We start from the raw sequence: 23,499 nt of genomic DNA, 5'->3' as shown, positions 1-23,499 counted from the left end.
AGAAACATTTTTCCACATAAATATCACCAATTTTCTTGTTTTGAAACGAGAAAAATTCTTTAAAAAAATTCGAAATAGTCATATTTTTCACAAAAAAACAGCCTTTCCACTTTTCTTCGAACAAAAAAATATCCCAATCGGCGAGAAATCTCTCTCTTCAAGTCCCAGCTACGTCCCCGTGCCAAATTATAAACTGCGAGTACTCTTAATATTAGACAATATTATACATGAGAGTTCCCATGCGTGGGCAACATTATTATCTCCCGCTCGAGACCATGGAAACGACCTCCAGACATTGTGCTTTTGAGCTCCGGACTAATACCAGATATTAAAGGAATGGGCGCCGAAAAAAAATGTTTATAACGAGGGAGTTGAGAGGTTTGGACCATGATGTGGAATGGGACCATTAAGGAAAGTCTGGATGGGTAGATTGTTCATGTGTGGCCACACATGTGTACGTGTGTGATCGTGGCTTGGAAAGACGGAGAAAAAGAATGGAGCAGCATGGGAAATGGACACGAAATAGTGGAAACGCACGACACGATAAAAACGCAGGGAATCAAAGATTTGGTTCTTTCCCAGCGAATAGATTCCATGAACAGTTCTCGGGATTGCAACCGGGTCAAACTGCATTTCTGCCGACGTTTCGATGTCAAACTCACCTATCGTACTCAGGGCTTCGAGTGAACCTCACTCATAGCCAGTGGCGCCGACTCCATGGGGCCTGAGGGGGCCCGAGCCCTCTCAAAGATTCGTTTGGGGGGGCGGAGCCCCTTCAATAATTCAAGAAATAATTAAGTTATATTATGCTTTGTGAAATCAAAAAAAATATATTGTTAATTTTCACTTCCCATGTTTGACGATAGTTACCTTTTAAAATAAATTCAACAATGTGTTAAAACAAATAATTATAAGGTTAAGCAGGTTAACTGAATCAAGTGGTGTGAATCATGATAGTTTCGGTGCTGCGACACACTTTGAATTGAACCCCTTCCCGGGGCAAGACCTCCGATATGGGCCCCCCCAATATTTTTTATAAGTCGGCGCCCCTGGTGCTGCGACACACTTTGAATTGAATCCCTTCCCGGGGCAAGACCTCCGATATGGGCCCCCCCAATATTTTTTATAAGTCGGCGCCCCTGGTGCTGCGACACACTTTGAATTGAACCCCTTCCCGGGGCAAGACCTCCGATATGGGCCCCCCCAATATTTTTTATAAGTCGGCGCCCCTGGTGCTGCGACACACTTTGAATTGAACTCCTTCCCGGGGCAAGACCTCCGATATGGGCCCCCCCAATATTTTTTATAAGTCGGCGCCCCTGCTCATAGCACAGTCAAAGCCCTGAGTACGATGGCCTAGTCGGGCATCAGAACTCATCATGCATGTAGAGGATCGATTTGAGTTCAAAGAAATGCGAAGAAAAGAGAGGGCGTGAGAGACAAAGTATATTAAGGGTGGTCGAGATTTTCATCACATGATTAATGGAGGGCTTAAGGTCTTGAAAAGTAAAGATAGGAGTGTGCCAGTTATTATTTTTACTCCAGCACCCGAGTAGATAGCTGGGTAGTCCAAATTCCCAGGAACTCCGAGGAAGTTGGAAAATACTTAAGTACGAATATCAATTGTTATTGAGAGTAACAATGGAAAATATTTTGTTGCAAAATTTTGTTTGAATAAATTTACCGTAAGTACGAATGCTACTTAAGCGGGTTAAAAAATTGCGTAGCTGTTCCGCGGATATCTGAAATGTGGATTGTGAAAAAGTAGCCCACCAACTCATTTTATCTCAAAATGGTTTAAATATTTAATTAGGACGATAATCAATTTCCCTGGTCTTTAAGCGCTCCATCTGTTTCTCATGTCGTTTCATACGTCTACCACGGCTACATACTATTTCCATTCTAACCGAAGCGATGCATGAAATAACGCAATGCTATTAATTTTTTATTTATTTTACCATTTCTCATACTACGAATGCTACTTAAGCGGGTTAAAAAATTGCGTAGCTGTTCCGCGGATATCTGAAATGTGGATTGCGAAAAAGTAGCTATTAATTTTTTATTTATTTTACCATTTCTCATACATTACGTATGAGAAATGGTAAAATAAATAAAAAATTAATAGCATTGCGTTATTTCATGCATCGCTTCGGTTAGAATGGAAATAGTATGTAGCCGTGGTAGACATATGAAACGACATGAGAAACAGATGGAGCGCTTAAAGACCAGGGAAATTGATTATCGTCCTAATTAAATATTTAAACCATTTTGTGATAAAATGAGTTGGTGGGCTACTTTTTCACAATCCACATTTCAGATATCCGCGGAACAGCTACGCAATTTTTTAACCCGCTTAAGTAGCTTTCGTGCTTACGGTAAATGTATTCAAACAAAATTTTGCAACAAAATATTTTCCATTATTACTCTCAATAACAACTTCTATGAACAGAATTAGCGAGTAATTATGCTCGCACAAGTGATATTATATCGTTGCATACAGGTAATTTAAGTTAAAGAAGCCAAAAATAAGTAAAATAGTTACATACTTAATAATAAGCCCGCAAATAATGTAAAACCTATTACATATAACAGAAAAATCATAATTATACAAAATAAAAATTTGAATATTACCTTTGAGAATCCTACGCTAGGGGTGTTGTGGATATGTGATACTGGATCTCGCCGTTTTAAAACTGAAAAGAAATGGGAAAGACATATTAGCATTTCCTTGCAACTTTCAAATGAAGCTATTTTTTAGTTTTAAACACAGCAAGAATTTCAGGACAAAAGCGTAAAACATCTTGATTACTTGTTCAACCAAAAATCAGAGAAAATCCATAGAAACACGAAACGATGAGTTACTACTCCTTTTTCGTAGATAAACTAATCAACTGGGGTGGTCATTACATTAGTCATATGAGTGGCGGAGGGTTCAGCGTCTCGAATTGTAGAGATAAGAATAACCATATTTCTTCCGTTTCAGTTCCCGAACTTCTAATCCAGTACCCTGATTTAGCCAACAGCAGCTTTTAATGTTAGAATGAAATTTTATCCTTCTAATAATGGTGAATGACACGTGCAATTATCATTATAGTTGTTATTCATCCATGCATGCAAACATTAATACACAAAAATGCAGTGCATCTCAGAACGACGTATAAATGCTCAACCAAGCGGCAAATTAATCTCTGATTAGAGGAAATGGAATGTATAAATAATATTAAAATAAATTACATTGAGTGATTCATTTCCGATGAAAAGCTTCCGAATACGCGAAGAAAGCATAAGGATTGAGGAGCAAGCCATATCGTGCATTCTTGATACAACGAGAGGTGTAGAACACGAATATTACAAAAGAGGATCTTCAAGTCGGCCTCAAAATGTGTTGTCACCCACCGCGCATTTAAATGGGTTTACAAAAGTCGACACTCGCGTCGCTGCCGGACAATTTGATCCGAGTTTCTCGAGGAGATGAGGCATTATTATCAGTGACAACCGAAATGTACAATCATGACGATATAATTTATAAAAATCATAACTTTTCATTGCTATTCCTCGCAATGACAAACATACTGCAAAATATTGGAAAAAAGTGGATCGCACTGCACTCATCACCGCGCCGCGGACATTTTCGAAAACCGATTAAAATGCACAAGGGGGCTGCAAAGAGAGGCCCAATGCCATTTCATAGAAGGCTGATCTCTGTTGCCTCTTCGATCGCATATTAATCGGTTTTCAAAAATGTCCGCGGCGCGGTGATGAGTGCAATGCGATCCACTTTTTTCCAACGTTTTTCGGTATAATGTTTGTAATTGAGAGGAATAGAATCGAGCTTTAATGGATTTGGTAGATCACATCATCATGTACACAAATTTAGGTCAAAACCGCTGATTATACCTTATTTCCCCGTGGAAACTCAATTGGTCCGTGGATCAATTTGTCCGGCAGCGACGCGAGTGGCGACTTTTGTAAACCCATTTAAAGGCGCGGTGATTGACAACTAATTTAGGGGCCGACTTGAGTATCCTCTTTTGTAATATTCGTGAAAATGCGACCGTGGGGCATTCTTTGGGATGGAATTGGGCTTCCTCTACGCAGTCCTCTTGGGTGAACTGGGAGCAAATATCGGAGCGCTCGTATCATTTCCGAGTTCTGCGTGATGAGATAGGCCCTCATGAAATTCTAATGGCCGTCCCATTTCGTCACATTCGCCTCGCCCTTGAACCGATGGGCGTCCGAGCGAAGGGCACGGCCGCGTTGCGTGCTCGATATCGCATCCGCAATCCGATGCGCCCGCCAAAACACTTCGATCGGAGTGAATCACGCGCGCGATAGCACCCAAGCGATATTCCACCGGCCATCGCTCGAGAATGCGGAGCTAGGAGGAGGAAGACTCGGTCGTGTGTCAACGGACGACCCGTGCCAGAATTGAGGTTGCATTTGGAAACGAAAAGGGGAGAATTTCTTCTGATGAAAGTGAAGCTTCGTTCAGAACTACTAAAGGGGGACGGATTATCCGACTAAAACTATACTGTCATCTTGAAAATTTCACAGTATACATATATAGGAGACCATTGTCAACATCTTCTAGATGCAAATTCAGACAGGCTAGTTATAAAACGCAGCGTTTGGTCATGCCACTCATTCAAAGTCCATCGTCGATCTGCAGTAATAAGCTCTGCGTTCTTTGATCCAGAAGACGTAAACTGGTTCAAGCCTAATGAACTGAGAACTAAGGACGGCTATAGAGGACACATTAATAATTTATCATTGTTTTTTATAATCTACACCCTGATAATATAATATATCACTAGGGTGCAGATTGTATGTTTTTGGGAATGATCACGGGAGAATTTCTGCTGGTGAAAGTGCGACCTCGTTCAGAACCACTAAAGGGTGACGGATTATCGGATGAAAACTAAGCTATCATCTTGAAAATTTCACAGTATATTGTGTACACCGTTATCAACAACTACCAGTACCACGAATTTGATAATTTAAAACTTAATGCTTATTTTAAGTTTATCGTTTTCTCGTATTTAATTTTCTAATATTGGAGATACAGGAAAAATGTCAATAGGGTCTAATCTCCTTACTCTGAACATTTGAAAATGATATCGTAAGCTTTACGCGAGTTAACTATCATTAAAATATCTGTCACAAAAAATCATCAAAGTAATCTGTCATTGGAGCGAAAATTATGCGGAGAGATATGCCTTTCTTTGTGACGCATAATCTATTTTGAACTTATAATGTAAACGTTTTCGGGGTATAAAGAGTAGCCTTTCGTCAACATTTTCTTTCATCTCAAAGCTAATAATTTACATCACAGAAAATAGTGAATGTGAGATACATGATCTCAAGTGTTAAACGCATAATCACTGTCGTAAAAACACCAATTCACGAGGAAAGCTTATCTTGCTCGAATAGAATTATTTTGTCTTAATTCCCTGTGGTATTACCTTATTATTATCCACACTATCGTTGTTGAAATTTTCGGGGAATATACATTGAAGCTTTATTGACATTAGCCAGTATCTCAAATATAAAAATTTGAGCTTCGAGAAAGCACACTGTTAAAATTTTTATGTTAAATATCCGTTTTAAAAGATATTAATTTTAACGGGTCCATGGTCTACTCTGTACACCATAAAAGTTTGAAGAAAGAAGAGTAAGGAGACTGAATACGTTACTGCTATTTCAAAATCTGGCACCCATTGCTAAAATAGGCACTTTTAAAAGAACTTTCTATTAATCGAAACATTTCCATCAATTTCCTTTCTATTAATAAAAAGAGGCTGATTTCCTAAACCACGCTTTAAGAAACATTTTAAGGATTAATTTTTCAATTTTAAGCATTTATTTTTTCATATCTGGAATTTTAGAAACATTATCACGCCAGTTAATGACGCATAAAAGAAAATTTAAAGGCTTTTCAAAGCTCCCACTAAGCGATTCACTTCGAAGATTGTCATGCATAGGTGAAGTTAGAGCTCATAACAAACTACGCTATTGGGGTGCGAACATCACACAATCATGGTAGAGGGGGTCAATTCCTTTCCTTTGGCCAAATCTAACTGCCCTGTTTTAACACTGCGCAATTTTAACCCAGAGTTCTTCGGCCAGAAACCCAATTCTCTACCCATTAATCCACCAATTTTTCCCCGAAACACTGCGAATTCTAAAAATAAAATCGAATTGGCCACGCAATGAGATCTAATTACGTCGGGAAAAAAATCGGAAAATTCACGAATAGGCCGTAAATATCGCTTAATAGGCTCCGCGATGATGCGGTCAAGAGAGTTGATACTTTTTTTCTTCTCTTCGAACGAACCTCAACAAAGGCGGTGGTCTCGGGTGAATCTCTACTATGGGGCAACGATAGCTCATTTGAACCTATTATCGCCGTTCTTCGGATTAAACCGCACTCATTACTGCCGCTCTCATGAACGTAATGAGAACACTTCTTAACAAGGCACTAAAAAGAGGTGGGTAGGAAAATTTTTAAGGAGGAAAGAATTTCATAAACACATCTCACCAAATCGGAAAAAAATTTGAAGGGTATCGTAAAAAAACACGGGAATAAAATTCCACAGATAACTCACGTGCGCACGCGCGCTATTAAAATGATTTTCACCTATTTTTACGGCGGCAGGAGGCTTTAGAAAAACGATAATACTCGAGAGTTAGGTAAAATAGCCCTGAAAATAAGTGGCGAAGAGGATAGGTCCCTAAGTGGAGGTCTGATTAAATGCAATTGGAGGGCGGGAAGTGATGAAAGCCTGGGAAAACTGAGGATATCTGAAAGATAGCTAGAGTTCCCAACATTCTTCATACGAATTCCTCCATTCATATCGCATGTATAAGTAACATATAATATTATTATTTTTATTATTATTTTTCTCCCCTCTCTTTCCCTATTACAAGCATTATTCATCCTCATTACGTAACTATAAATAATGCCAACGAATTCAGTCTTACAAAAAAATGAAGATTATAATTAACTAGTAGATATATTAGGGATGATTTTTTTCAATTGATAGATGCTAGATCACTCTGAAATTAGATTAGTAAAACTGGAGATCAATTTATTCGTCGAATTACATGTATTTTTTTTCGATTTCGACGCTTCTATGTAGACCTTTCGACGCTACAACTAGTTAATGACAAGATTCAATTTTTCGTTCGTTAAACGGAACTCGCGACCATTATTTATTGCTAGGTAAAGGTTATGCATAGTGATTTCAATAGGGAACGAGAGGGGGAGAAAAATCACAAAGCAATCAACCACACCAAAGAGAAAAAATAATGAGAGCGAGAGAGAGAGAAATCATAGATTTACCCTGAGTATCACAAATTCAGCAAATCGCAATATAGAAATTTTACGACTTAAGCACAAGTCAGAAATGGCATTCTGCATTTCAGCGAAATCACTAATCCATGAGAATGCGTAATTCATTTCCAACAGATCGAGTTGCTACAATGATATTCGATCATTCTTGAATTTAAAATATTTCCCATGCGGGACTAGCGTGATCTAAATTACAATGAACAGGAGAAGTGCACACGGAATTAATTCATAGATAATTATAGGTGTATACATTTATTTTACACAGTAAGTAATACAAATTTTTGTCGGTTACTGCGTGCATATATCTGACCAAAATATTACTATTAGTGACTGAGAAATGATTAAGCATAATTATAATTTAAACTTGTGAAATATTTAAGTGAAAATTCAGAGAATGCTTTTGACATATTAAAGTATGCAGACGCAGGTTTTGCAATGGTCGAACTCAAACGTATGCTTTTAAATGAATGTTGATAATTATTCGTAGTTTACTATGAACAAAAAATCCATAATTTTGCCTATAACTGACATTATAACTTTCGCAGGCGAGGTCGTCAGTTTTAACGGACCATCGTCGGCAGTGTCACACAAAACAAATTGATATAAGACCGTCGCTAAGCACTGTCTGTCCGCTAATAAAATTCCTATAGTACAAGAATGAATATATGTAAATTTTTCACACACGTTTCATTGCGGCAATAAGCTTGAAATTACTATCTCCACTCAACATCTCTGTCACGAGATAACTTATCCCGCGACCACCTTGCTATAATGAAGTTCGCCTGGGCAAAGGAAAGGACTGTGGGACAATACCGGGCCCCGGTTTTTTGCCGCGTTCTGCAGCGATAAAGTCTCTTGACCATTGAGATGGGAGCCCCAAGGAGAAGGTCTCTTTAAGTCGCCCTAATAAAGCCGTTCGTCTCTCCCGCAGTCCATTTCCCCATCGTCTTGTCCAACTAAAAGGGCCTCACCCCTTTCCTCTTGTCTCTCCCATCTGGATTAAGGCCCTTCCGATCCTTAAACCTTTCGCCCCTCAATATCACCCTTACCCCCTCGCAATTTCTTTAAGCCGTCTCCCACCCCTTTACCACACACAAAACTATCACCCGCCCGCCCCCAACGATTAGATCAACAGGGTAGAAGAAAAAATGAGCTCAACATCCGCGCGTATCTTCACCCTGAACCCCTCACACTAACCAACAACACACACAAATACGCTCATGGAGGAAGCCCTGTCTTCCGATCGTGATCCCGTCTAGACTAGATAAGGGTCGAACCGTGGTCCCCTTCGCCCCCGGTCCCAGAGAGAGAGAATCTATTTAAGAAGTCCCTTCGCCAATCTATTTTATCTCCCGGAGATGTCTTTCTTCTCACCTCAACAAGACACAGCATCCCAGCTCCCACAGATCCCTGTATGCTCCTCACTTGCTCCTATTACTACAAACACGAATTTTACTATAGAGGCTTCTCCAGGTGGCCACTACATACGCTGTCAATCACCACTCATTAAACAAAAAATATTGCAAAATGATCCTTGTCTAGCTCTATTTAATATTTCATGAGGTACCCCTGTTTACACAACGTTGGTGAAGTTGTGTGGACGTGAGGTATTCCTGGGATTTGCCCAAAGAAACTACATAAGATGTATATTTTTTCCACTTATTCAGCACGATATCCAATATAAAACATCGCTATAGGACCTACAAATGTTTATGATTGCATATAATACAAATAATCCGCATTTCACAGGTAAATTATTGGTGACGTTAACAGAAATTTACTATCGAGATTTTAAATTTACATAAATTCATAACTGTTCAATGGTATTCCAAGTGAGTGCAATTACTAGATTGTATTTAACAAAAATAGGGAATATATCGCTGCATGGTGAAAAATTAGATAAAGCAACAATGATTCAAATCGATTCGTTCGTCTAGTGTGTTATTCCTTAGGATATGGCGAAATGTTCGGCACTTATAAGTTCCAGTAGCAGCAATATACAGAAGCACTTGTCCACTTAAATTTTGGATTATATAGCATGCATGAAAAACATTTTGAATGCAAACCCTAGGAATCTCCTAAGAAAACTTTCTTAGCAGTAAAATCTATTCACGACAATCGTTCAGTAACTCTCTACTGAATAGGTAATTAATATACATATATATTAATGTGTAGGTATATAGGTAATAAAATAAAATGCGAAAAGCTGCCTATTATTTACTTACCATATCAAGTTTTCAATCAATATTAAACCAGTCCATGAATCTCAATTCTAACTTCAAATTAGGTGGGTCAAAAACGTATGGAGTATTCAACAATATGAATGCAACGCCTGGGTTAGTATTTTGAAAAAATCTATTGAAACGCAGTTTCTGTAGGACTTGCATAGCCTTAAACATTTAAAACATCAACACGTCTGCAAATCGCAAAGTAAATCGAGCGGCGACTAAGGAACCCGTCTAGCTCCTTGAAAATATCTCGTTACGGGCGGGAGCCCGCTCGTTTCATGGGTATTAGGCCAACAGAGAGAGAGACCCGTTGACTTTAACTGCTCTCACATCTTGACTCGGGTCGTTTATTTCAGCTCCCAGAGGTCAGCTTGGAGCGTGGAGTAAAGGGCGTTGTGGGAGATGTCGTCTAGTGAGCTCAGTGCAAGCTTATTTCTTTTTCCACCATTTAGATAAGCGAGACGCAATCGGGACACGCTTGGGGCCAATCCAAGCGAAAAGGTCAATTTGGCGAGGACAGAAAAAAAGAAAACGAAAGCAGGCATCAATAAGAGGCACCGTGGCCCTTTAGTCTGCAGGGATCCTAATTAAGAAATAAATATTCTTCAAAATTCAAGCAACAAATCATTAAAAATAGAATCAACAAGAAACAAAATTTGCTACAAAATATCTGTTAATTTCCTAAGAAATCAAGGGCAGGGAATGTCCATCCAGCCATTAAAGACGACGCAACAAATTTTCAAAGACCGACAACACCTTTATCTGCATGACGATGTGTCTCCACCAGAAAAACTATGGCATATTGTGCTGCCGAAACGTATAAATTAAAGCCGATTTAGAGAATAACTAGCCGCATCTAGGTGCATTCAATTTTCGGATGACGTCTTTAGCTTTAGGCGTTCTTAGGCTTCTTAGGAGCAACGCTGATTCTATGAAATATATATGTATATGTAAAGCTGACAACATAACAGCCTAAAATCTAAAATACATGGTATCAGGGTTCATTACGAGAGTAATTGCATGCATAGTTACCTAAAGACCAGGGATGTCTCTAATTATACATAACTCTATAGCTTTCACCCCGTGGTTTCGAGTTCACATCCCGGCGGTAGCGGACTTCTCCAGAGCCAATAAAACAGAAGATTAGACGCCTATCAAATTTACTTAATTGACCCGTATGAACTTGTATAAGATCAAATATCGTGTGATTCCGGCCTTAGCATGGGATGAGCTCAAAACCTCGAGTATCCAAAGCACTTCTCCGGGTTGAAAAACTTAGTTAATGCTGGGAATCATATTTGCAATTGGAGGTAAAGATGAAGGAAATTCTCTTTCCTAGTATAATTAATTCGGGGCAATAAAACAGTCCTGTCCGAGACATGATGATTGAATTAGAAGGTAACAAACGCCTGCTTGATTTCATTTTATAAATTCATCGAAAGATAACTTACCACAGGAATTATTCCTTTTCATTTTCAATGATTCGCGCGAATAGGACTTGTGTTCCCTTTCACAGTCGGCCATTCAGGCAGTGACCTTTTAAGTGAGAGATAAACGTCGAATTCCTCGTGAACCGCGCATTTTTCAACTCAAGTCTGCGCAAAAAAAGATCTGATAGCTCGTAACTTAAGGTTTAACTATTCCCCTTTTAAAGTTCACGCCCAAATAGATAAATTACTCATGTAAAGCTCCATTGTGAACCAAACCAGATAAAGGCATTTTTTTTGTCGCACACCTACCGAACGGAACATCTTGTTCGTCCGTCCGGATTTCTAAATGCACATTCTAACGAAGCCGATAGTCGTCAAACAACTTCTCCTATCGCTGCTTCAGACGGAAAGATTAATTGGGGTTAACAGTACCATGGGGGGGGGGGGGGGAGGAGGACTGATGTATGCGCCGCCAAAGCTGGATAGGCACAGCTCAACATTTAAGCTTGGTTCAGCTTCTTGCCGTTTATCGGGACCATATCATCGCCACCCGCACCCCCAACAAGACAGAGATCAGTGGAGACGGAGAGGCTAGTTCAGGAGGGGGGGTGGGAGGAAGGACCACCTCTGGCGGAACAGACCGCTGTTAACATTCTGACATCGGGCGACTGCGCGTAGAAGGACGTCATCACAGAAAAAAAAAGTTTCGACATTGACAGAGAAGTTGTCACATAATCAAAGTTAAGGCCATTTTCATGGAAATTTCTCTACCTAATTTCATCAAAAATATACTGAGATTTGCACAATCCTTTGATTTGGAAAATTCCAGTTAAATCCCAACATCTCCATGGTCCCATGTGAAAGTAATTCACTAAACGTGAAATAATGTGGATTAAAGTTGCCAAGTCGAAACGGAAAAATATAATAATTTATACCATTCTGACAATAATACAGGTAACTCACGACAATAAATTTTCACTTTCTAGCAAGTTAATTCTTGAAATGAGGACAAAATATTTTATGTGCGCAAAAATATATTTCTTCTACGCAAAATTATATCCTAAATACGCCTTTCCGGATTTAAGAAAGTACTCTTCATATGATATATTGAGAGCTACCTTAAGAGAACATTAGTTATTTTGGAGAATTATTTAAAACTCAGCACGATAAAATTGTTTATTAACGGGGAATAGCGATGACGGCCAAAATTCACGGAATAAATAGGCAAAATAGGACTATCGAAATAAATTATATATGGCTCATGACGTCGGAGATAAGACGTAAACTTTCTCAAGAAAATAATGGACCGAGATACCGGATAAAGAATAAGCATTGCACGATATCAACCTAAATCATCATTCTGCATACTTATAACATATGCGTCTGACCAAAAGAGAATATTACTGCATAATAAAGAAAAACCATAAAATTAGACACATTACGAAAGAAATTTGCTAAAAAATTTATTTATTTCGCTCATTACAGTGAACACACTCTCGAGAGAAGAGGGCTTCAGTTCGATTTTGCATGATTTTATAATAAGACTTGAGCCAGAACCCCCTTACGGCAAGAAAGAAAAACGAAGTGTTTCGTCCCGATTTCAATTAAAGTGACCACTCACATAAATTACGTTGGAAAATTATATTATTTAAAATTTTATGTTCTATCGTAACCTACGAGTCGAGATATAAGCGATTGAAATGAGTAAAAAATAATCGTACCCCCCACAAGAAGGTGACGTCACATTCACCGTCTCTATGAGTGACAATCCGCCGCAAGGAGAGCCTAATATTGTGTCTGTTAGCAATTAAATTCAAACGATGGGAAGAACACAAGGTAGGGAAAAATAATAGATAGATATTTCTTACGCTCATTAAAAAACATAAAATAGATACCTACTATTTGAGAGAAGGTAATATCCGACCTCGAGTTAACATAACAAACAATATTAAAATAATAACCCGAGAAAATGATGTTGAATTAATCGTGAGAATAATAGAAAAACCCATTCTCAAATTGAAAGAAAGACCTTCACTCTGGAAATCATGGCTTTATAGTTCACCTAATTCTGATCCCCAAATTGTGGTCGAATGAGAAAGAAGCTATAATTTTCCTTTTTACGAAAAAAAAGAGAATTAGAAATGATATGAGTAATCGTCTTCAGGAATAAGAAGTGTTTTTTGTAACTAACCGCAGGGAAGAAGTGTTTCCGTGGAAAGATGTGCCCGAGACCTTTTGCACACTCATCTCTGAATGGTAACTGTTCCTTGCACCAAAACAGGCATATGCCTCCAAGCATAAAGGGCCGCGGTCAAAGTTAAAGGAGGACGTCTCAAAACAGTTTCGGGATCATTTTAATTTGATAAATCTTCGAAGATTAATTCATTCAAGGCAGTCCTTCATATGCAATTACGATGCTCCGATTAAAGGACTCGTCCTGGGAGACTGACAGCTGATAAAGAAAATTATAGTGATTAAATCAGCCCCAAAAATCACCTCCTGTGGCGCTATGTATACCAAAATAGCTAAGAATGGGAATAATTATTTTCACTCCATGAAAAATTACTAAAAAAATTTGTGGAAATACAAAAAAAATTCTTCGTCGTAGTCCACAGACCCATTCTGAGCACGGGATAAATCAGCTTTAATTTGGCTTTCTACTAAAGAAGAGAATCAGGAATGATATGAGTAATCGTCTTCGCGAATAAAAAGCAAGTGAAGAAGTTTGAAATAACAAGAGAGAAATGGCAATTTAAAAATATTATTGTAATCGAAATTAAAATATGGTAGCCAAGAGAAAATTTAATCACAAACAATGAGGGTTTACAATATTACTATCATAAGGATGAATTCATCACAAAATCGTACAGGCAACCTAAATACCCAGTGCCTGATTCACATTAAATATTGGCACGAGTTGACTTCACTTTAGAAAGATTGGTCATACGATGAGACAAAATTTTGGAGAGAAAAGCTAAGCTTACCATACAAAATAATCATAACCTTCGTTTTAAATCTATAGCTTAATAATTATTCATGCTGGTGCTAAATATTGACAAATCCTTTTACGAAGAGAAGCAACTAAAAATATAGCATTCCTTTCCTAAGCGCTGAATAAATGCAATTAGATAAAACGGGGAAGGTACTATTTGAGGGAAGTTATCAGCTCGTAAAGGTAGACACAGATTATCGCTCTTGATAATTACGTACCTTTACTATAACATTACTTTCGGATAAATTGGAATGGGCCACTAAAGGAATCTGTCCGCTCAAAAACACTATAGAGAGGTCATTAATAGAAGTGAAGGGTGGAGAAGAGTCATTTCTTCAACACGTTGAAAGGCCGTTAACAATAGATTTCCGATCCCCATTTGGATGAAAAGAAATTATGACTGATTTTTAAAATAGGTTTTGTCGCCATAAATACTCCCGAGATGATTATTATACCAGAGGACCTCAGCTGCTGAAACAATGATGCAACTCTGCGGCCCAAAATAGTACAGTGATTTATTCTGACGAGGGGAGTTTTTAATAAACCCCGCGAAAGCACTGCTTCACCTGCGAACGACAGAATGATTCACGCTGATTATTCCAACTCTAAATATATTACCGGCCGTAAACACCGTCGTCATTTCGGCCGTCGAATAGTCCCACAACTCGAGGCTCGGTTGAGACTTCAAATCGACTTAACGACGGAGATATTGAAATTTAAAAAAATCAATCAAAGTTACTTCATTGCATTCGTCACAACGCTAGCAGCTACCTCGAGACAATTAAGATCTCAACAATCAGATCTTCCTGAGTGCCAACTTCCCATTGCTCTCGCAAGAACCGTACTTGCGAGCGCGCATTGATCGCATTAAACTGGGTCAAACAGTCCCCGGTCAGATCGCTAAATAGAGTAACAGACCACACCCTCGAGTTTAAGTAGACTTATCTGCGCTCGCATCTTATTCGGTGCCTGCTCTACGCTTCTCGGCGAGATAACAATGAGGTTTCTTAGAGGGTTCCGATCGCGCAAACTGCGAAAGCAAACCCGTATCATACATTATGCATTGCCAGGAAACGGCTGAGTCACCACGCACCGTGGCGCGGGTGGGTATCATTTAATAGCGAAGGGACGGAATTAATTGGAGCGGATAATTGGACGGCAGTTGCATAGTATATCTATACGCAATTAAAGGCGATATCCACAATCGGGAAATTTATGGATCGGAACACGCATTTTCACCATAATGCACAGTAGAGTGAGCGCAATACGTGTCAGTCACTTCAATGATTACCTATTCTATGCATCCCCAAAGGGCGTGTGCGGAATTATTCAAAGTGTACTATCCAGAATTTATGATGCGTAGAATTAAAGATTTTGCCAATTTATGTGAAGCTAAAAAGGTAGGTTTTGTGAAGGTAAAAATTTACAAAATATTACATGCATTATAAAATGGGCAATTACATAATAGGTACTTTCACCTCTTACAACCAGTCGATTGATCGTGAGTTCGAATTTTGCCTTTGGCAAGGGCTTGGAGGCAAACAGAGGTCGAGGGTAGATAATACAAAAATATGAGAGAAATTACGAAATTCGAAGGGCATAAAGAAACATACAAGGTACCAAGGTGCAGCAGATACTTCATATAGTACTTTGTTTAAAATGTGGCGATTGAAAACTTAATAATTACGAGTGACAGTATCAATTGTAGGAAATCATTGTCGAACAAATTATAAGGTAATTGATGATTGCTAGCACAAGTCTCATTCAAAATATTCAATTGTCTTACAACGCATTCACTCAGAATTCAATAATATTAAATGAAGGATTATATGATTGGGTCTAGTTGCATAAAATAAGGTATGAACGAAAATAACATTTACTAAAAAGAGGTCGGATTCTGCAGTCCACTCAAAATCGCTCTTAGTCATTGTTATACAAGAGAGCTGATTGTGAGCATAGTTTAGTGAGCAAAGATTGTTAGCGCACAACTTTAATATATTTTTTCATAACGATATATAGAAAAATATAAGTTTATGTGTACGTGCCAAATCAGAATCACTTTAAAATGACACCGAGAAAAGAAGAGAAAAGGGTTAAAAATTACAAAGAGTAGGAAAAAGCTTCTTCGTACATTGAAAGAGATAGCGACTTGGACTGACGCATTAGTCCATCTATTAGCCATTATAATTACTAAATAGGTAGAATAGTTTGATTTTTATACAATTATAAAAAAACGGGTTATTTACGCTGAATCCACAGATATCCGAATCCAACCTAAAATAATTTAAGATGGGAACTGAAAAAACTGCGGAAGAAAGAAAATGAGGTCTCTTTTTTACAATATGTACACATATATATATGTATCCGTTCCAGAAATAGGTCAGCTTCGCGGATTTCATAAAAAAAGAGGAGAATGAAAAATACCAGGACGTTAAGAGAACATTTAGAGGGTGTTTTTTTGTCCCGTACCAGCCCCAGATGAGCATTTACGAAACGTATAATCATTCGAAGCGGAAAGAGCGAGAATAAAGGGGAAAATTGGCCGAGAACACTTCATCTCCAACTGCCGACAGAGAGTGCGGGAGACGTACGAAAGAAAAAAAAAAACTGTGAGCGAAGAATTCTTTTCGTCGTCACTCTCGAAGCTGCGGCTTCACGTGTACTCCCACGCCCTCTAGACTCGATTGACTCGTTGCAATCCTCACTCGCCTTGCGATGCAAAGGGAATTCTTTGAATTTCACCGCTGGAATCGCGGGAACATTCCGATTCCCATCATTTCTCTATCTTCTTGTACCAGAGCTAAAATAAAGAATGATTAGCATAGCCGCACATACCAAGAAAGTGACGACCACGCTGTTTTTAGGAATTGATCTCAAATGCGAAAGGTCTACCTTAAGGTCCACATAAATGCTAGATGAAGTACTTTAATTCCTAGCCTCTGATCCTGACGACAGAAGTTCGATTTCAGCTATAAGCAGCCACATGCAAATTGACGATCAAGTTGTTTTTAGGAATAGTTCTCAAATACGAAAGGTCTGAATTAAACACACATGTTAGATGAAGGACTTTCAGTTATTATTAGCCTCTTATCCGGAAGATCAAATTTTCGATTTCTGCGATCCATAGCCATGTACAAAGAAATTGACGACTTTTTACAAAAAAAGTCAAAATAGTAAATGCCTGAATCAAAAACACGTGTTTGATGGGAACGTTTCAAGTACTGGCCTCTAATTGTGACGACCAAAGTTAAACTCCAGCGATGAATGAAACTCCACATACAGAGAAAATGACAACATCGCACCCTTTCCAAAAATTCTCAAATACGAAAAGTCTGTATTTAACGCAAACCTTTGATGAGGAACTTAAAATACTTCAATATTGAAGATGCAAGGTAGATCACTGAGATGGCGAGTATTTTTCAAACTATTTAAATCTACCAAATACAGCTTTTCGTTCAACGAATAGGAGGACACAAGCCCTCAAAGGCGTCATTGATCATCCACCAACAAGCGCCAACTCTTCGTATCATTCTTTGTTTAGCAATTCTTAAATAACGCTAGGGATTCTTAACAACAGCGGAGAACATACAACGTTTCATATTGCAATCCACTCGAGGAGTTTTTCCCTAAATATATAAATTGCGAGTTATAAGTTAAAAAAAGTTTATAACTTCGTTAATTTGCAAGCCAATCGTAAAACGGGATGTTTTGCGACTGATCAATAAATTCATTCAATAGTTGAAAAATGTTCCGCTACGGAAGGTCACGACCACGAGATGCAATAATAACTCATTACTCAAGAAAGTTACCTACCCAAACTTTTGGCCATAACGTAAGAGAACTCACTGATAAGGTATTGAAAACCAATGGCTAGCCGTGAAAAAAAAAGAAAAAAAATGAGCAATTATTCTGCTATATTTGAGCGGATGCTTTTTTCACCTACCTCTTCGATTCGCGAGAGACGAAAAAACTCTTTGACCCATGGCCTAGCGCTCCTATCCCAAACAATTCGCACTGGACTCCGGATACGGACATCAGGAGGAGGATAGGTACGCTCTAAAAGGACTGGGGATGAGAAGGAGCGAAATTAATTAAAAAACCTGAAAAACTTATGATAAATTTGTAGGAGGAGAAGAAAAGAGATTACGTCACGCGATTCAGTTCTCGGGAGCGTATTGCCTTCGGACCGCTATGCGAGCCACGGGATCTGGGGATGAGCTGGAAGTAAGGAGAGGGTGGGGGACTTAGAGGGAGAAGGGGAAAGATCAGTGGAGGCCGCTGGGAGAGAAGGGGAGGGAGTTGGGGCTGAGAGAGGCTCATTAGATGGTCCGTACGAATACCGCCCAAGGACCCAGCGGTAAAAAGGCTGGCGGGGTGGGAGACACCTGTTTCCCTAATCTTGGCATTGTCGTGAAGAGGATCTTTTGGCCTTTTCCAATGACGTGATAACCTATTCAAATCCATTCCTTTTTTTTCATTATATCTAACACCGCTCAGCAATTCCATCCTTCTCCCAGCCATTCCTTGCGACATTTAAGCGCAATAAATTTGTAATTTATACATCATCATCAGAACCAATATGCAGTCGAGTATATTTTTTAATTGGCCTTGAAAGAAGATTTTATGAGAATTGCGTAATTCAAGAAACTAACAAATATTGGAGTAGCTGAAAAAATAAATCAATTCTCTCAGTGGCAAATATTACGGCGGTGCAGTCCCGAGCAACATATTAAAATAAATTGGTACGTTCTAACTAATGGATTGCCCTGAAAAAAGTTGATGTGCCGAAGGTAATCTCTAATAAAATTTTACGAAAGCCAACGTATGGCCTACCACATTTCATTTCATCGCAAATGAAAGATGCAGAAGACAAGGTGTTCATGGTGTGGCCGGATATTTCTATAATATTTAAATGAAATTGAAGGATGATTTTCATTTAGACTGAGAGAAATTTGCCAAAAAAAAGTGGTGTCTCGATAATCCAGCAGATATCGGACCAGAGCAGAGTCGAATTGCGGAAAACACCAGATTACGGGAAATTACTAAAACTGACGCAATTAAGCGGCAGAATCTATGTTTCATTGTATACATACATATATATAATATATTGTACTGTACACTACATTAGTACACACACGCAATTGAAGTGAAAACGTACAGTAAAACTACAATAAAGAAACATTAGATTACATTACAGTGCTCTATTGTTTTATATCAATAGTCCAATGAACGTTTCATGCATGTGTCCCTTCTTAGTAAGCACTTCTTCCCCTATTTTTTGAGTTGAAATAGGCTCAACTGCGAAGTAGTGCTACCCGCTTGGTAGACGCCTGTATAAAACTCCGGATTACTGGCAGGGCCGGAGAAGTGAAGTGGGAGATTATAGAGGGAGTACTGTACCTCGATAAAGAAAGAAATGGTGAGAGAGTAAATATAATTCGCAATAAAATAAATTATGGTAGGCCATGGTTTGCTTTCGGAAATTATTATTGGAAGATTATGTTAGGCGCATTAAGTTTTTTCAGGGCAATCCATGTGGAAGAACAAACCAATTTCTTTTTATATGTTGCTCGGGAAACCACCGTCGTAATACTTGAAACTGAGAGAATTATTTTTATTGTCCAGCTTCTTCAATATTTGTTAGTTTCTTGAAACACGTTACTCATATCGATGGCTAAGTTCTAACAACACGTATCTCAAAACTGGGCCGGTCTGAGTTAATAATGCTACTACTGTTAATAAAAAAAATTCAAGGAAAATACAACTCTTTGTTTGCAAATATATCCTTCTTTTACAGTTTTATCTTTTTTTGGTTTTTTAATTCTATTAAAATTATATACAATTAAAAAATAAATCGTTTTTTGCTCTCCTAAAAAGCTGCTATTTTGAGATACATGTTGTTAAAACTCAGCCATCGATATAATCTTTCAAGGCCAATTCTAAAAATACTCGACTGCATATTGGTCCAGATGATTCATAAATTACAAATTAATTGCTCATTAGTGTCGCTATGATTGGCTAAGTGAAGGATGCAATTGCAGAGCGGTCTTAGACATAATGAAAAAAAAATAGATTTGAATAGGATAGTCCTTGGAAAAGACCAAAAGATCCTCTTCACGACAATGCCAAGATTGGGTAGAGTAAAGAATAGGGAGATATAAGAGTTGTGAAACAGCTGGGGAGAAGGCCGATGGAGAGTATGGTTGCGTAGCGGTGCGTGCGCTTAATTCCCCGTATCCAACGCAGCGAAGAAACAACAAAACGAAAAACAAGTGAAGGTGGGAAGGAGGAGGAACGGGTGGGAATCTGGTGAGAAGAAGGAGTAGAAGGAGAAACGGATTAGAGGGAGGAGGAGGCGGTAGCCTGGGAAATATTTGGAGGAGGCGTCACTTTACGGTTCCATCGATTCGCAAAAAAGAAGTGCGTTGGCGGGGAGAAGCATGGAATGATGCTAATGGCGGAATAAATGATCTGTGGGAAAGGAGGTAGAATTAAAAAGATGGGAGCCACGTGGGAACCCCTCGAAGATTCAATGTTTTTTCTATCAGCATGCAACCACAAAAAAAACTCGTTGGGTCTTTTACATATGGGATGGTAACATAAAATATGAAATAGAATTTTGGTTTATCTTGGTCAGTAATGAAAATTTGCCACGTTAAACCAACAAAATCCTACCACAAAAATTAAAAACGTTTTCAATACTAAGGCTGGCATTAATCACCCATGAAAAGAGACCTGTAATGACGACGGAAACTTTTTATCCACAGTGACTGGATGCAGATGAGTTAAGAGCAGACGGATTCCAAATATTGAAACCTACTCTCTCACAATGAATAAAAGTAATTATCTCTTTGCCAACGCTTATAAAAAAATGTATTTCTTATCCCCAGTACCTAAAACTTCACTGGAATGCTTCTAGATAAAAACAACCTAGTAAGAGCGAAAGCATGAATTATTACATAATTTTTAATAAATGGTTATAATAAATATAAATAACATTGTTACATATTTCGTGAATAATAATAAAATTATATAAACAATGAACATTGACAAACGCCGAATAATTAAATAGAAAAATCTTACCCTGTAGGGATTATAACCAGCAGTTTTTAGTTCAACACGAGAGTGATTCGACCCACTGCCACCGAGACGGGCAATCTCACAATATATATACCAAAAAATGTAACAGCATCCTCAGGGGAAGGGTAATAACACTTTTCATCAAGTCCAAAGTTGATGCTATCAATTAATATGTTAAATTTTAAGTTCTAAACGTTGTTCTTTCTCTGAGAAGAACATTCCCAAAACAGATATTTTAATTACGAAGCCAAATCACAAAAAAATATGAAGAAAGGACTTCGAGTATCGTTGTGCAGTGTTCAAGGAAAAACTGAGATATTATTATTATTAGAGTATTCCACCGATGAAGGTAGGTTTCCATGGAGTAATAAGGAAGTAATCTGGGAGCATCCCTTTCCTTCCATCACTACCTTCTTCGACCGCCTACAAGCACTGTAAGGCCTACACACTGAAAAAACACTTTGGATATGAGAATCGTAGGTTTGGGTGTCACACCCAAACCTGAGGTGAAGGTAAGGACTTGTCCATACATTTGGATGTAGCACCCAAAGGGAATGGGTGATGAGGAGTTGGATGTTCCAACTACTCCTTTGGTTGCTACATCCAAAGAAGATTGACGAGTACTTTGGGTGTGAGAACCAAAGCGTTGGGTAGCTCATCAGAACAACGTTTGGATGCCGAATGAAAACTTTAGATCACCTGCCCAAAAGATGGCGCCCCTACCCCTTCCTCCCTCCTTTTCAATTCCACTACATCTTAATATTGTTCTTTTTCAACACATTTTGAAATAGGCCACTAAGACAGTGCAACTAAAAAATGAGAAAACCTAGCTCTGTGGTTATCATAATAACTATTATCACATAATTCAACATATTGTAACATGCGCGGGTGGAAAAATAAATATCCATATTTGTAGATCACTAAAAAGAGCATTTATTTCCAATATATAAACACACAGTTACATCAAAGTCACTCCAAACACACAATTTTTCTCAATCTCTTCTTGTTCATTCTCCTCTCTTCGTCAATAACCTACGTTGCCAACGCTCTCGATGATTACTCCGCAAGGCTCTCGATGAATCCACCGTTATAATATCATAAAAAGTACACAAGACACGTGAATTAATATCATCATCAAATTCTATGCCAATAACATAAAATATTATTAAAATACAATCATAACATATTAAAAATATCATCGGGAAATACTAGAAACGTGTGACAATTTAACCTCAATAACAGAAATAAAGGTCAATGTTAATAAGCACAGCAGCACTGCCGACAAAATATGATCTGAGAGTTTGAATTTTGTTTTAATAATAACATAGAGATAACAATGGGAATCTGAAGAACTCATAAGCAAAGGGTGGTAGTGCGGGCATGAGAATTAATGCAACATGGCGGTGAGAATTTACACAAAATGGCCGTGAGAATTAACAATAAATCTCAATTTCATTGCAACTTACCTGCGAACACATGGATATAGGACCCAAGTCCAGCCTTCGATAAGAAATTCGCCGTCCCCTCGTCCATAATCTCGAGCAGCAAGAGCAACGAAGCACAAGCGGCAACAGAGTTCGCCCGTTTTGCCCACAACAAGTCCACACGTGTCTACGGCTTCAACGGTTGAACACAGAACTGCGGGTGCTAGAGAGCTTCATGGGATTGCCACCAGAGCGCATAACAATAGATTTAGATTTCGCACCTAAACCAGCAGAGTGCACCAACCATAACTTTGGTTCTCCCATCCAAAGGACGTTGACTGAACGTGTTTGGTATGACATTCTTTGCCTTTGGTTCTCACATCCAAAGAGTTAGTTCTGACGTCACATCATTCTTGATGGCTCATCCAAACCTGCCCGCCCAAAAGGGTTTAGGGTGTAGCATCCAAACCTGTTCTTTCAGTGCACCCTTTCAATCTATCTAAAAATCCTATTCTCTTCCTTCCCCTCCCTCGTTAACCTAACATGTCCCCTAACACCGTTTTCAACATCCCCTCCCCGCTAAGTACTCCCTTCATACAATCTGAGGGATATAATCCATAACATGGAAAGAACTCCGTAATCTAACAAAATAATTCATTGACACAAAAAATACTATGAAATACAAGTACACCACGTCCAACTAGTAAAAACTTACCACAAAAATTAAAAACATTTTCCATACTAAGGCTCACATTAAAAATGAGGCTTGAAATGAAGATAGAAACATTTGTGTCCACATGACAGTGACGGGGTGTAGATGTGTTAAGTGCTGACGGATTCCAAGAATTGAGGCCTTCTCTCTCTCTCTCTCACCGTATAATCTGGCCGTGAGAATTTTTAATCGATGCCAGTTGGTCTCCGTCTTCCTTCTCCGTCTTAATCGTTCCGAGAATTTGCATTGCGAAATTTTGACGCGGGAGGGAGCAATAATTGA

General features: G+C 38.6%; 1 protein-coding gene across 1 annotated transcript in view; it reads right to left on the bottom strand.

Moving 5' to 3' along the window:
- Positions 1-23,499, bottom strand: part of LOC124158148 — a 524,623-nt gene that overhangs the window by 57,681 nt on the left and 443,443 nt on the right. The window contains exon 3 of the mRNA XM_046533332.1: positions 2,632-2,693. Within this exon, the coding sequence (XP_046389288.1) occupies positions 2,632-2,693 (62 nt within the window). The remainder of the gene's footprint in view (positions 1-2,631; positions 2,694-23,499) is intronic.

Source organism: Ischnura elegans, chromosome 4 (assembly GCF_921293095.1).
Source record: "Ischnura elegans chromosome 4, ioIscEleg1.1, whole genome shotgun sequence".
Lineage (NCBI taxonomy): Eukaryota > Metazoa > Arthropoda > Insecta > Odonata > Coenagrionidae > Ischnura > Ischnura elegans.
Note: the sequence above shows the minus strand (reverse complement) of the source record. Positions and strands in the feature narration are given on the sequence as shown.